Source organism: Malurus melanocephalus, unplaced genomic scaffold (genome assembly GCF_030028575.1).
Source record: "Malurus melanocephalus ecotype Western Australia unplaced genomic scaffold, MMel_1.1 scaffold_264, whole genome shotgun sequence".
In the NCBI taxonomy this organism is placed as follows: Eukaryota; Metazoa; Chordata; class Aves; order Passeriformes; family Maluridae; genus Malurus; species Malurus melanocephalus.
This window is the reverse complement of record NW_026623496.1, coordinates 718,799-732,939: the sequence shown is the minus strand read 5'-3', so window position 1 is coordinate 732,939 and position 14,141 is coordinate 718,799. Positions and strand designations below refer to the sequence as shown.

The following is a 14,141-nucleotide window of genomic DNA, read 5'->3' as shown; positions in this document are numbered from 1 at the left end:
GTCCCTAAATAACTTAATAGTTCTATACCAGATCCTGACTACTTCCTCCTTCCTCAATTCAGTGAGAGACAAGGTCAGAGCACAATCAGATGGAGTAGATGTGGCCTCATCAGCACCATCTAGATGGGGATAATAAAATAACTTCATTTGGCTGTTCACWGTCCTAAAATAGTCCAGTGCTGTGGCTTGCCATGTAATATGCCAGGTTAAAAACACTACCAATTTCCTTCCTAACCTATGTTGAGAAACACAGCTAGTCAGCCCAAGGTGCAGAAGTTCCATATCTTGAGACTTCCAAGGTTTTTGCTGTCTCCAGCTTCAAGTTTAGTTAAGTGTCTCTGGAATAAGTCTGCCATTTTTTGTCCCAGCCACTCTCCCCACGTTAGTGTCATCCACAGTTTTACTGAGGGAATGCTGTCTGCCGTGATCCATGCCATTAAGATGATGAAAACATTTGGTGTAAAATATCAACAATCTCTGGCGTAATCTGCACATTGCAATCTGCCAGTCAGGCATCAAGCCTTTGATCATTGGTTTGAGACTGGTAATGCAGCTCATTTTCAACCCACAAAACAGTCCATTTATCCAGCCCAAACTCCCTCCACTGCCAGAGGAGGGTCCTGTGAGAGATGGTGTAAAGGCCATATTGAAGTCAGTCTGATCCACAGAGACAGTAATTTTGTCATAAAAGGCTGAATTCAAGCTGAATATTCTTGGTTATCTCTTGGTCCTTTATGTCTGTGAAAATGGAATCTAGGAGGATGTGCTCCATGATCTTTCCAGAGARCAAGGTGAAGCTGTACAGCCTGTGGTTCCCCAAATTGCCTTCCACCTCAAATGCAACAAGTGGTTTAAATACAGGTTTTCTACCACATCCTGTTTTTTTGGTCTGGTGTTTTGTCTTTGTCTCCTTATACTAGAAACTTCAGTGAGATTTTTCCATTCTCTTGTTTAGTTTTACAGAKAAATATCTGTCAATTTTTTCTTGAAAACTGACTTTCTGTTATTACTGATTTTGTTATTTTACCAGACAGCTTTCTGCTTTCCCAGTGGTATGAGGACAACTGAAGCAATCTCTTGGGGGGAGGGGGGGGGTTGTATTTTGGTTTTGTTTRATGCTAGGCATTGTTTGTGTTGGTCCTGACCCTAATTTAGATTTCTTCTTTTGTTTTTCTTTTCAGTTACGTAAGTTAGGCTATTCAAATTCCGATTYTTGTATTCTGTTATGTCATAGATTTTACTAATTGGCCCCATTTAGGTTAAAAATCCATCACAATAAAATTATGACTATCTTAGAATTTTTTTTAAGCCACTGTCTAGGAATTTTTTTGTCAATATGTTATATGAAAGTACACACACAGACTCACACATATATAAAGATAATTTTTTATTGTATTAGAGCTCTATTTTTGTGAAAGAGGGAATAAGAGTGATAGAAAGTTCATGTACTCTCTATAAGACTGGTAGTTTTGTACCTTTTATATTCATATTACTTTCATCAGAACTGAAAAATCAGAATGCATGTGCATTTTGCACTCAGGCTAATGTACAGGTGTTTTAAAAATCCATATAATTTTTGTAATGATAGTGGAATTTGRCAGATATATTTGCCCACATGTGCAAATTCTGTACCCATCCATGAGTCAACATTTMAATTAAATTTTTCTCAGTTCCAGATTCATTCTGGGTAATATATCCTTTCCTTTTTCATTATCTTTTTAGCTTTCTTGTGCAATAAAAATCAGTCTTTGTGTTCAGGGATTTGGATGGATGGGGTGATCTTCTGTTTTGTAGCCATGAAGAGCAGGAGGATAGATCAGTAAAAGAGTGAGATGTCCAAAGAGCTGAAGATAGGCATTGAAAGGGCTGAAGRGGGAGCCAGTGTTAATAATTTGATATTGGACAGCTTTAACTTTCATTGCACTAGATGGTAGATTTTCAGCAGACAGAAAACTAAATTCTGGTATTTTAATCAATTTCCATCAGAAATGGTATTGCCCTACAAAGCTTATTTTCAAGTATGGGATAATACATGAAGGAAGAGTTCATTGTARGGAGGTACCAATAAACATATTGACGTGCTTGGTTTTGTAGCAGCATGTTCAGATTTTTAGCATGTTGTCTTCACGGTGAATCTCAGGGAGTTCTAGAGCTGGAGCTGAGGAAAAAAAAATGTGATGTGCTGTGATGACATTGGAYATGCTACAAAATGCAATAAAAGGAAAGTAARTGTTGAGGAAGCGTGGAAGCAGAGACTTGCCGCTATCTAACCATCTCCTCTGCCATTCCAGCATCTGAGGTCTAGCCTGACTGAATACCAGCCTAAATTATACCAAGTGCTAGATGATGGCAAGAGGCTCATTTTTTCTGTTAGCTGCTCAGAACTTGAAAGTGAGCTGAACCAGCTGGGAGAGCGCTGGTTAAGCAACACCAGCAAAGTTACCAAGGAGCTTCACAGGCTGGAGACAATACTGAAGCACTGGACAAGGTAATGCTGATGCAATGGGCAATATAAAGTTCTTCACCTATGCTGTTCTGGTCAAAGCCGTTCTGGACCCAGACCTATTTGATCCAACATTCAAAAGAAAGTGCTTTGAAATGTGTGTCTTAGCTTGACTGCTCTTCTCTTCCATAGAAGTGCTGTTGTACTCTCTCATTTGTAATAMAACATAGCAAGAGCTGGTGCGAGGAAGTCAGAAAATACCTTGTTTAAATGACTAATTTAAAAGCCCTGTGTGCACACAGGTTGATAAGCAAAGTTGTGTGCTTTGCTGGATAATGTGAGTAGCCTCACCATGTTTTGGTGGACACACTGCAACTTCTGAGTTCTTGTGGATTTGGGTCATTGCATATATGGAAGGAGTTTTTGCTGCCTTTGTACTGTTCATATGCTACTTTTGAAATTAATTGTCTTACTGGTATAAAAGCTTTGGCTATGAATCCCTGGCTTATTTGTGGACACTCTTATTCTGTTATCTCATTAGTTGCTTGGCATATGAAATGATACGGAGATGGTTTCTGAAAAAAAAAAAATTAAGTTTCTGCTCTGAGATACTTTGTGATGACGCTTTAGGAAGACAGAACCTTTTAAAGGGAATGAAAAGTGTKTATGTTTTGGGTGGGGTTACAGCTTGTCCAAAGAGGTTTCTGCCCTTCACGAAACTTAGTTTTTCCTAAAGGCAAAATGAAAGCACTGTTAAAAATTGTGAGCGTAATGCCTAAAACAGGAGCTTCCTGATACCATGCCTTTTTCTAAAACTAAATTATTTTTTCTGAAATTTTATAAAGGAAAAAAATGATTTTTATTTCAAATCTGGCATTCAGTATCTTCCTCTAGCACATGGGAGAGAGAATGCTCAGTTGGAGGCAAGAGGTGTTGATGACTATTTTAGTCTTTAAACATCTTCACAGGTATCAGAGTGAATCAAATGAATTGACACAGTGGTTACAATCAGCAAAGGAGCGACTTGAGTTTTGGAGCCAGCAGTCTTTGACGGTTCCTCAGGAGCTAGAAACAGTCCGAGACCACCTGAACTCCTTTTTGGTAAGTCGCTCATGGACCTGGGACACCTATTTTTCTCCAATTACAAATAAACATTTGATTAATTGGATGGTTGTATTTCTTCCCATGATTGATGAGTATATGGGTAAGCCATCCTTCAAGATACTGCTGTGTATGCACATTAAGCTCTTCTTTGCTATGTGCAATGATTGYAAATTTTGAGGATTCTGAAAACAGAACTAATTTTTTTAAGACTGAACACAATTTTTGTTCTAACTTAGCCTGAAGTATAGCTGGTGAATACTAATAGAAAGAACGTATTTTAAAGGCAAAGCAGGGTATTCTCAGTCTTCTGAGGCAAAACTCTTAAGTAAAATTAAAAATTACTGCCTTATTTCCACAAAAAATGATTCTGCTTACAGGAGTTTTCAAAAGAAGTGGATGCTAAATCATCACAGAAAGCTTCTGTCTTGAGTACTGGGACCCAGCTCCTCAGGCTTAAGAAAGTAGACACGGCTGCATTGCGTGCAGGATTGTCCCACATTGAAACCCAGTGGACAGAGCTGCTCACMCAAATCCCAGCAGTACAAGAGAAGTTGCACCAGGTAAGAAAGCCAGTGATGGCCTTTGATATTGCAGTAAACTCCGACTGTACGGTTGGCACTGCCTAGTTGTTTCCTTTCYCAATTTATCTGTGTGAGGAAAGATAGGAAAAGAGTTATTCCTGTTTTAGTATGGGAAAGCTTACACATAGCTTCAAATCCTGCCTTTCTAAAACCTATCAGTGTTAGTTTGAGACTTCCATGGTTACATTTGTTAAAGTTTAACCAAAGAACAGATGAGGGTATTTTCAACATGTTGGTSTACTTTCTGGAAAGAGGGAATTCACATCCTGCCCTGTCAGCTTTGGGCAGTGGTTTTGTTCACATTGGATACGTTAGGTTCAAGTCTGAAAGACAAAACAGATCTAAAAATGTCCTTGATTTTTTATTAGTATGTGTAGGCACAGGCTTTTAGTTGTGTAGTTTTGGGGTTTTAATGCTATAATACTGAACTTAGAGAATGATACTGGTTGAAAAGTTGGCTTAATATTTACTTGCTATAGGAGGTTATCAGTGTGAGACGTTGCTTCAGTTTATGACTTAGARTGCTCTCAGAGTTAGTAATAATATTATGATTTAAGGGGAGAGAGAAAGGGTCACAAATCTTAGCTGAGAGTGTTTTAGTAAACAAAGCAATGTCATTCAGTAGTTCTCTGAATTGTCTTATAATGAAAAATATGTATGTCTACCTAAAATATCATAGAACACATCCTTCAATAACTACATGCAGGCAAGCAGTGCTCTATCAAATACTGAAACTRTGTCAATGCAAAGCAAGTTCTTACCCATTTTCTTCACAACATGAGTTCTAAATTYGTTATCTCAACAGCTTCAGATGGACAAAATTCCTTCTCGCCATGCCATCACTGAAGTTATGAGCTGGATTTCRCTGATGGAAAATGTAATTCAGCAAGATGAAGAAAACATAAAAAATATAGTAGGACAAAAAGCAATTCAGGATTATGTCCAGAAGTACAAGGTACTAAGTGGCAATAATATTAATTTTCCTTTTGAATAATCCCCGTTATTACAACAATTAAATATGTAGACATATGTAAAATATAAGTGATCCAGGAGAAAAAAAACGCCAACTTTGTGGAGTGGTTGGAATTGTACACAAGTTAGAATTGGGCAATATTGATACTGTGGAAAAGAAGCCAAAATTACTTTTCCTCTGCTCTGTCCCTGTGGCTGGAATATAATTTTTCTATGCTTACCTTAATTTCCAAGAAAATCCAAAGCATTATTCATGTTACTAAACCTTATTAGATCTGTCAGAATGGATGCAGCATTCCAGGAAAGGTCGTCCAAGAGCAGAGCAAAGGGGCAGAATCACCTCCCTCTAACTGCTGACCACTCCTCTTGATGCAGCCCACGRTGCAGTTGCCCTTTTGGGCTGCAAGTGCACACTGTAGGCTCATGTCCAGCTTTTCATCCATGAGAACMCCCAGATCTCAATGAGTTCATCTCCCCAGCCCAGTTGCAACACCTTGCACTTGGACTTCTTGAACTTCATGATGTTCTCATGGACCTAGTTGCCAAGTTTGTCCAGGTTCCCCTGGAGGGCGTCCTATTTTCTAGTTGTGTCACTGCACTGCTCAGCTTCATGTCTTCTGCAGACTTGCTGAGGATGCACTTGATCTCACGGTGTCATTGATGAAGATGCTAAAGAGCACCAATCCCAAAATCATTACTTGTTTCCATTTGGACTCAGAGCCTCTGGTACAATCCTCTGGCTGCAACTCTGCAGCCAAATCCTTATCCACAGAGTAATCCACCCTTCAAACCCATGTCTCTCTAATGTGGAGATAGGGATGTCATGTGGGACTGTGTCAAAAGCCTTACAGAACTCTAGGTAGATGGCTTTGGTMAGTCTTCTTTTGTTGACTGGTGCAGTCATTCCATAGAAGGCCAACAGACAGGTCAGGCACAATTTGCCCTTAGTGAAGCTGTTCTGGCTGTCTTCTGACTTCTATGTGCCTTAAGATTGCTTCCATGAGGATCTTCCAGAGACACAGAAGTGTGGCTAAACGGTCCGGTAGTTCCCGGATCTTCCTTTCTTCCCTTTGTAAAGATAGGAGAGATATTCCGCCATCTCCATTTGTTGGGGATTTTGCCTGACCACCRTGACTTTTCAAATATGATGGGAAGTGGCCTGGCAGTGACATTAATCAGCTCTCCCAGGACCCTGGGACACATCTCATCAGGTCCCATGGACTTGTGCCTGTTCAGCTTCATCAAGTGGTGCCAAACCTGCCCTTTGCTTACAGTGGGAGTGATGTGGTTTCTAATTACTGGTCAATTGCTAAAAACTGCTTTCAGTTAAATTGTGATAAAGTTGTAGCTTGTGAGCATTTTTTCTTCTGTTTTACAGGAAAGTGAGAAACTACAGTACTTATATGCTGGGTTTTTCATTCCCTTCTTTTCTTCCAGGGTTTCAAGATAGATTTAAATTGCAAACAGTTGACTGTCGACTTTGTGAACCAGTCAGTGCTACAAATCAGCAGCCAGGATGTCGAAAGCAAACGCAGCGACAAGACTGATTTTGCAGAACAGCTTGGAGCAATGAACAGGCGTTGGCAGATCCTGCAAGGACTGATAACAGAAAAGGTAAAGAAAAAAAACTAACTGCTCTGAACTTTCAAAATGTGTAGGAATGATAAGATTGTAATGGTTGGAAGCCTGTGCAGGTCATCTAGGTCAACCTCCTGCTCAAACAGAGCTGACTTTACAGTTAGATCAGATTGCATGGGGACTTGGTTATCTGAGTTTTGAAAATCTCCAAGGAGAGTTTCCACAAACTCTTCTAGGAAGCTCATTCATGCTTACCCAGTCTGGTGGGGGACAAGTTTTTTGTTTTGTTCCCAATCAGAATTTCCCATGTTTCAACTTGTGGCTGTGATCTCTTCTCCTTTTGTTGTCTATCTCCCAGAATAGTATGCCTCCATCTTCCTCCTGACTCCCTATAAGGAGTGGGCAGCGCAGTGAGATGATTCCTTTGCCCTCTTTTCCCTAAGTTGAATGAAGCTCTGTTAAAATTAACTCTGTTAAAAATACTAGATATATCTAAGTTTGAATATGCGTACTGTTTTCAAGTTCTGAAAGCACTGAATTCCAAGAAGGCATTGCTTTGCATCATTCTTCATTGATTTATTTAATTGACCCAACAAAAAGAATAATTGTTTGAAAAAGCATATACTCATTTTTCTTTGCAGATCCAGCTCTTGGAGAGTCTGCAAGAATCCTGGGCAGAATATGAAAATAATGTGCAGTGTCTAAAAGCTTGGTTTGAAACTCAAGAGAGGAAGCTGAAACAGCAACAAAAGATTGGAGACCAGGCTTCAGTACAGAATGCTTTGAAAGACTGTCAGGTAATGTCTGCTTGTAAATCATAGTGTTCKTTTTCCAAGAGTTTGAAACAACACTTGATAAATCCATGTGAAATCTTCGTATTGGTGAAATCAGTGACTGAACTCGTCTTTACTTCAGCAAAGGAAAGATTTCATTCCTAAGGTGCAAGCAATAAAAGAGGGGGAAGGAGCAACGATGTCTCAAAGCTCCTTAAAACCAAGTCATCATTATTTTTTATACTGGACATTTCAAAGCATGCCAGGCACAGTGAACTGGAAGACTGTCAGAGGAATATGTTGTCACATCTGTTTACCCAGTCTTAAAGGGCTTTTCTTCTTTTCACTGTCTTTTCTCTACCCCCCAMTTTTTCCCATTCTTTTTCCACCTCATATGTTCCACCTAGAATCCAAGGAGGTTTCATGCTTTCATTCAGAAAGTTGGGAATAGTTTTTGTTGGTTTTTTTTTCCAAATACTTAACTGTCCAGAAAAGGAAAGAGTCATGATTATGATGAGCATAGATGAGATGAGGTAAAGCGCAGCTATACACAATGCACACAAGTTCAAAACCACCACAGTTTTTCTCTGGAATTCATACAAGGACTACACAGCAGTAAACAGGGTATCACTTAGTTGTCTCTGAGCATCTTACTCAGAGTGACACACATTTAAGTTGTAAGAAGCTTACTTCTGGAGCTGTCAGGCCAGAGTTAAAATTTACAGATGTATAAGCAAAACAGATGCTTTTGAATTTGTAGACAAGGCCTCTTCACAGTATCAGGCATCACGTAATTTTTGCTCAAAAGTACTTTGTCCCACCATATACCTTATAATAAATTTCACAYCGGATCAAATTAAAACTCTGTCAGGCCAACTGAATGCACAACAACTTGGTGTTCTCATCCGCATAAAAGGCTGTGAGRAAGTGTGTTTATCTTGACGTGGCAGTCTTTCCTGCATTAATTTAATTAATGGGAAAAATATAATCTAGCGTTCATCTCACAAACAGCTGGAAAATTTATTTAAATGAAATATGTGAAAGAATTTACTCTATATTCGTCAGTATATTAAACCCGTCTTGGATTCTGTAAAGGCAGACTGAGTGGTTAGGCCAGATACATCAGAGGTCAAATTTTCTTCTGAAGTTCCTGACCTAAGTTTTTTAACTGTCTGGAGTGCTTAGTTTCAATTCAGGTATCTTTATGGTTTATGTGCAATAAACTTATGCAATAAACTGAAGGAAGGGTATTTTAGCATAGCCTGACATAACCAGTAGTCTGTGCTTGGCTGGAGTTCAAAGCTGAATCTGATTTATCACCTTTTTGGTTCCTTTTGGTCAGGGAAGTTAGTAAATACACTTGGAGAGTTAGTTGTGAATGGCAAGACTTTGATCAGCAGAAAAACAAATTGTTTGAAATAGCTGTGTTGGGCCCTCCCAAATATCCGGTTCAGCTAGTACAAAAGCTGGAGTTTATTTATTAACCAATGTTAGTTGCTGCTTAATGTCATACTAATAAGTGAAGTCAACCATTTTTCCTATCTTAGGTTARAAACAATAATGAATCTTTAATTCAGTTATGGATTTTAAATGATGAATAAAAAAGCCCTTTTCCAACAGGCTCTTCTTGGTGTTTGAAACTTTTTCTGTTCTTGGTGTTTGATACTTTTGCTTGTCTTACACTCTGAATTTTGGAGCAACCTTGTATAAACTTCAATGACTTATTTTAGTGCAAAAATCCACTTTTTGTAAAGTCTAATTTATTATGTTCAACATAGAAGTGTTTGCATTGTTGTCAGCTGGTTAAAGATGATGTATTACTCTGGCTCTACTCTAGAACAAGGTCATGGCTGGGTGAAATAATACAGAAAAAGAGGCTGAGAATAAATAGTGCAGCAAAAACACTCTCACAAATATGTATATAGTCAAAAGTGTTGTATTTGTGCAGAGATAAATTCTGTTAATAACAAGTGTTTGCAAGGCTGGTTAGAATTTTGCTCCAAATACTTTCTCAGCTATCTGAAATTTAAAGTCTCATATGGCAGTGGTCCATTTGTTGTGTTTTGGCATACACAGGGATCAACATTTTTTGAAAGACTTGGGTTTTCAGGTTGACCAGAGTTTTGTGGTATTGTTTTCTTTCTGTGTTGATCTGTTTCTCTCACTAGGCTTGCAGAAAATTAAAAAATAACCTGAGATCACATGATGTACTAGCTAATGTAGGGGTACATTAGCTGTCACCTCAAAGTCTGTTTTCTGTATCACACTGAGAGATAAACACAAATTTGTGCTGGCCTGAAGCCTACAAGCCATACATCCCCAYTCTGCTCAGATTCAGCGTTTGCACTGCCTGGAGCCCCAGGGCTTCCATATGAGTCAGAGCACTGCAGGACTTTCTTGGCTCTCCCTGCACCAAGCTATGAAATTATATAGGTGGYTTCCTGGTTAGGAAGGGGCTTATGGGAGCGTGCTGTGTCTCTGACAGTTTCTTGCCAAGTGTTCTTGTTTTTCATTTTCTGTCTTCATTCTCATTCTATTGAGGCATGAGCAAAAGGCTGTCAACCCTTTCCAACAGCAAGCAGCTTTGAGGAGGCAATAAGGAAAATTCCTGAAGTCTGTTGCTTGTTGTAAGTGGTTGACTCCAATGYACTTGTCACCTAGAAAGTGGAAAGGCTTGATGTCCTCAGGCAAGGGGCTTTGCTGGGACCTGGCAAAGGAATAAAGACTTCAYTTCATGTAAGGAGTCGTCGCAAATTGACATCTTTCCCTAGAAAGCAATTTTGTCCTTTTCCTTGTGTGACAAAATGCATTTTTTCCAGAGGCTTGAGCCACCTTTGGACTAACTGAAAAGCCCTCTCAGTGTTCTAGGACAAATTAAGACACACTGCATTTTTCTCTCTACTGAGTAGATTCCTGAAGAGGCCAGAGTCTGCTCTCTGGAAATCCACAGTACTGAGCTTGCTGTACACCCTCCTTGRCACCCCAAAGATACTGAGCACGATTTCATGGTCACTGCAGCCCAGGCTRYCTTTGAGMTTCACATTCCCYACCAGCCCCTTCTTCTTGGTGCAGCATGGCATCTGTTCTCATTAACTTCCCTTCACTTGGAGAAGGAAGTTGTCATCAGTGCATTCCAGAAACATTCTGAATTTTTAGACCTTGCTGTCTTGTCCCTCCAACAGATATTGARRTGGTTGAAGTCCCCCATGAGGACCAGGGCTTGTTAGTGTGGGGCTGCTCCTCTCTGTTAAATGAGGGTCCCATCCACTTTTATTTAAATTAAAAACAAACCACTAGACTTTAAAAGGAACATAAAATATTCAGTTAAATTGCTGATGAGTTATGAATCCCGTGATAATGAAAGTTTAAAATATGCCAGCACATTTCGTAATTTTTAAACTAAGGAGCTTAAGGGCATCTTTTCTATATCAAGGTATTATTTAGAAAATCAAACAAGCAAAAATACTCAGGTTTCTTCTTTTGGTTTTTTTTCAGGAATTAGAAGAATCAATAAAAACAAAGGAAAAAGAAGTTGAAAATGTTGAACAGAGTGGACTTKCTTTGGTACAGAACAAGAAAGAAGAAGTCTCTTCTGCTGTCATGAATACACTGCAAGAAATTAACCATTCCTGGGCAAATCTGGATCACATGGTAAAATAATAATTTAACAGCAAAATATAGCTCTAGGAATAAAGCATGGAGGAGAGGGAGAATTAGCATTTGTAGCTGGTGGATTCTTTCTGTGCTGTAGGGGAGGAGATTCTGAATCCATCAATGCCCAGGTTTGTGTGTACACCCCACATAAAATGGTTATTTCTTGTTTCAATGATGCTTTTAATCATTGTAATTGAAACTTTTTAGATGCTTCCTGAAGTTTAGTGTAAACATACCGAATTACCTGTAAGGTACTAACATTTGAAGCCCACAGGTCTCATGAAATAAGRAAGAGATCAGCATTAATTTTCAAATTCAAAGTTTGATCCACATCAGTCTGCCTTCTCAAGAGGAACGCAGTGTGTTAGTGTTTGTCTCTCTGCTGACTTCCATAGGCTGATTTGCCTGACTTAGGGATATGTGTAGGCTCAAGCAATTTCTTTTGATCCTGCTGTAGAYCAAAGTAAAATGAATCTTGGTATCTTTCCAGTCCATTTCATCCAACCTTTCTAAAATCAAGCAGAACTTTATGCTGTTGCCAGTTTAAGCCCAGCTGATGGTTGTACCTAATCTTCATTCTCCAGTAGGTTTAAAATCAGGCATGTAGGACAAGAAACATGTGAGATCCCAAGGAATAAAGTAATTTAAACAAATCCCAAAGTGCTTGAATGGTTTTTATTCACTTTCCTGTTTATATCTCCCTCCTCCCAGGTTAGCCAACTGAAGATATTGTTACAATCTGTTCTTGATCAATGGAGCATTTACAAAGTTGCCTATGAAGAGCTGAACAGCTACCTGACAGAAGCCAGATATTCTTTGTCCCGTTTTTATCTTCTTACTGGTTCTTTGGAAGCTGTCAAAGTCCAAGTTGATAAYCTTCAGGTGAAAAGAGTCAATTTTGTCTGAAATTGTATGGATGCAGATAATTGTACATTTTGGTTTGTAAGAAGTGGAAGTACAGACACAATGGCACATTTAAATCATATGACATTAAGAGAACACATTATAAACCAGCCAAAAAATTGCATTTTTCTTGTTGCAGAAAAATAAAATTGGGGTAGTTGTTTTTCTTTTTAGATACTAGATGTCATTCTTTATAATTTTGAGCCATACCATCAAATTGTTACAAGTTTTTAAGTTATGGTAATGGCCATTAAAACAAAAGTTTCTCATGCTACTTCATCGGACTTCAGAGCTACAGGCACATGTTGAGTTCACATTTTTACCCCCCTCCATCCTCGCAGTAGATTGATGATCAAAAAAAAAAAAATGATCCAGATGCTGAGATACTCATGTGTTCAAATAATGTGTAAGAAAAGCACAAAATACAATGAGACTCATAGTATAAAATTATAAACTAATGTTAATTGCAATAATTTAATTGAATAAAATATTCAAATTATTTTTCTATTACATAGAAAAACCTTTTTATCTCAAAGAAAGTTGTCATCTTTGAAATAAAATATAGCTATGCAAGCATTCCAGATGCCCATTGCAGAAGAACTTCTCTTGTTCTTATTCTGGTCTTCTGTTAGTGTTTACCAGAAAATTTAAATTTCCATTATAATTTAAATATTTGTGTGATTTGAAGTCCAAACATTTATAAAGCCAAATTATCTAAGCTTGGACAGCACTTTAAACCAGAGTTTAAAGAGAGCCTAAGAATGGACTTTACAKCCATTCTTCTAGATTTTAATTATTTACACATTAGAAACAAGGAGTTGGTAAAACAATAGATACAGCAACTTACTTCTCACTGATTGAGATGTTGCATATAAGCTCAGGCTGAGATTTGCTGGGCTGTTCAAACTGTAATAAAATGCATAAAAGTATTTCTGTTTAAAGAAAAGGAAAAAGAGCCTTTTCACAGAGCCATACAATGGGTMAGGCTGGARGGGACCACAGGGTCACTTGGTCCAACCTCCCTGCYCAAGCAGGGTCCTCCCAGAGCACATGGATTGTGTTCAGATGGTTCCTGAACATCCTCTGTGAGGGAGAGAGACTCTACAGCCTCTATGAATAATCTGTTCAGYGCTTGGTCACYTGCACAGTAAAGAAGTTCTTTCTCATGTTCAGGTGGAATTTTCTGTGCATCAATTTCTGCCTGTTGCCTCTTGTCCTAGTGGCCATCACCACTAGAAGAGCCTGGCTTCATTTTCTTGGCAATACAGCTTCAGATATTCATATACAATAATGGGGTCCACTCTCAGCTATCTCCTCTTGGGGCTCATCAGGCCAGCTTCCTCAACCTTTTCTCATGAGAGAGATGCTCCAGTCCCCTCATCAGCCTCATTTCCCTCTGCTGGACAAAACACTTTCCTARCAGACAACTGCAGAATGATAACTGGAAGAAAAACTATTTTTTAATAATAATAGCCTTATTTTCAGAATAAGGTTTTCTTTACGTTGTTACTTTTTAATCTTGTTCTAAGCACAAAAATGTTATTTAATTAGTTTTCTTTCATCTGTTATTATTTTGAATCAGTCCATGTGCTTACTCATTCTGTACAAAAGTACTTGTTTAGAATGATGTCTTTTACCAGATTTTTATATTTTTCAAAACTACAAGGTTATCATTTACTTTTTGTTAAATTTGATATAAATTCAAATTAATCTAAGAACAATTTTTATATTAAACAACCTTCTCTCATATATGAAATACACATAAAATCAAGTTTTGATTCATAATCTAATGCAATTGATACATACTACTTTGAGATGTTTCTGCATCATGTAGTTTTAGTACCTCATGGTTTTCTTTTGTTATTATTCTACTTTAGAGMCTGCAAGATGAATTGGAAAAACAAGAGAATAGCTTACAGAAATTTGGTTCTGTGACCAATGAATTGTTGAAAGAATGTCATCCACCAGTGACTGAAACACTTACCAACACTTTGAAAGAAGTGAATATGAGGTAGGAAATGTCTGTGTGTTAAACCTTAATTTCAGCAGCAAATCTGTATATATCCATTACCAAGTTTTCCATCATTCCTATTTTGATTATATTTTGTTATTTTAAGTTTCTGCGTGTTGGGA

General features: G+C 38.2%; 2 protein-coding genes across 4 annotated transcripts in view; both read left to right on the top strand.

Moving 5' to 3' along the window:
- LOC130579258 (nesprin-1-like) overlaps nt 1-12,011 on the top strand; it is a 103,469-nt gene extending 91,458 nt beyond the window's left edge. Inside the window, exons 60-67 of the mRNA XM_057375910.1 lie at nt 2,292-2,488; nt 3,412-3,544; nt 3,925-4,107; nt 4,934-5,083; nt 6,538-6,714; nt 7,320-7,475; nt 10,947-11,102; nt 11,817-12,011. Coding sequence (XP_057231893.1) covers nt 2,292-2,488; nt 3,412-3,544; nt 3,925-4,107; nt 4,934-5,083; nt 6,538-6,714; nt 7,320-7,475; nt 10,947-11,102; nt 11,817-12,011 — 1,347 coding nt within the window. The remainder of the gene's footprint in view (nt 1-2,291; nt 2,489-3,411; nt 3,545-3,924; nt 4,108-4,933; nt 5,084-6,537; nt 6,715-7,319; nt 7,476-10,946; nt 11,103-11,816) is intronic.
- Nucleotides 12,012-13,961: 1,950 nt separating this feature from the next.
- Nucleotides 13,962-14,141, top strand: part of SYNE1 (spectrin repeat containing nuclear envelope protein 1) — a 54,874-nt gene continuing 54,694 nt past the window's right edge. For all 3 annotated transcript variants that reach the window (XM_057375930.1, XM_057375932.1, XM_057375931.1), the window contains exon 1: nt 13,962-14,019. In XM_057375930.1, coding sequence (XP_057231913.1) covers nt 14,015-14,019 — 5 coding nt within the window. In that variant the 5' untranslated portion in view covers nt 13,962-14,014. The remainder of the gene's footprint in view (nt 14,020-14,141) is intronic.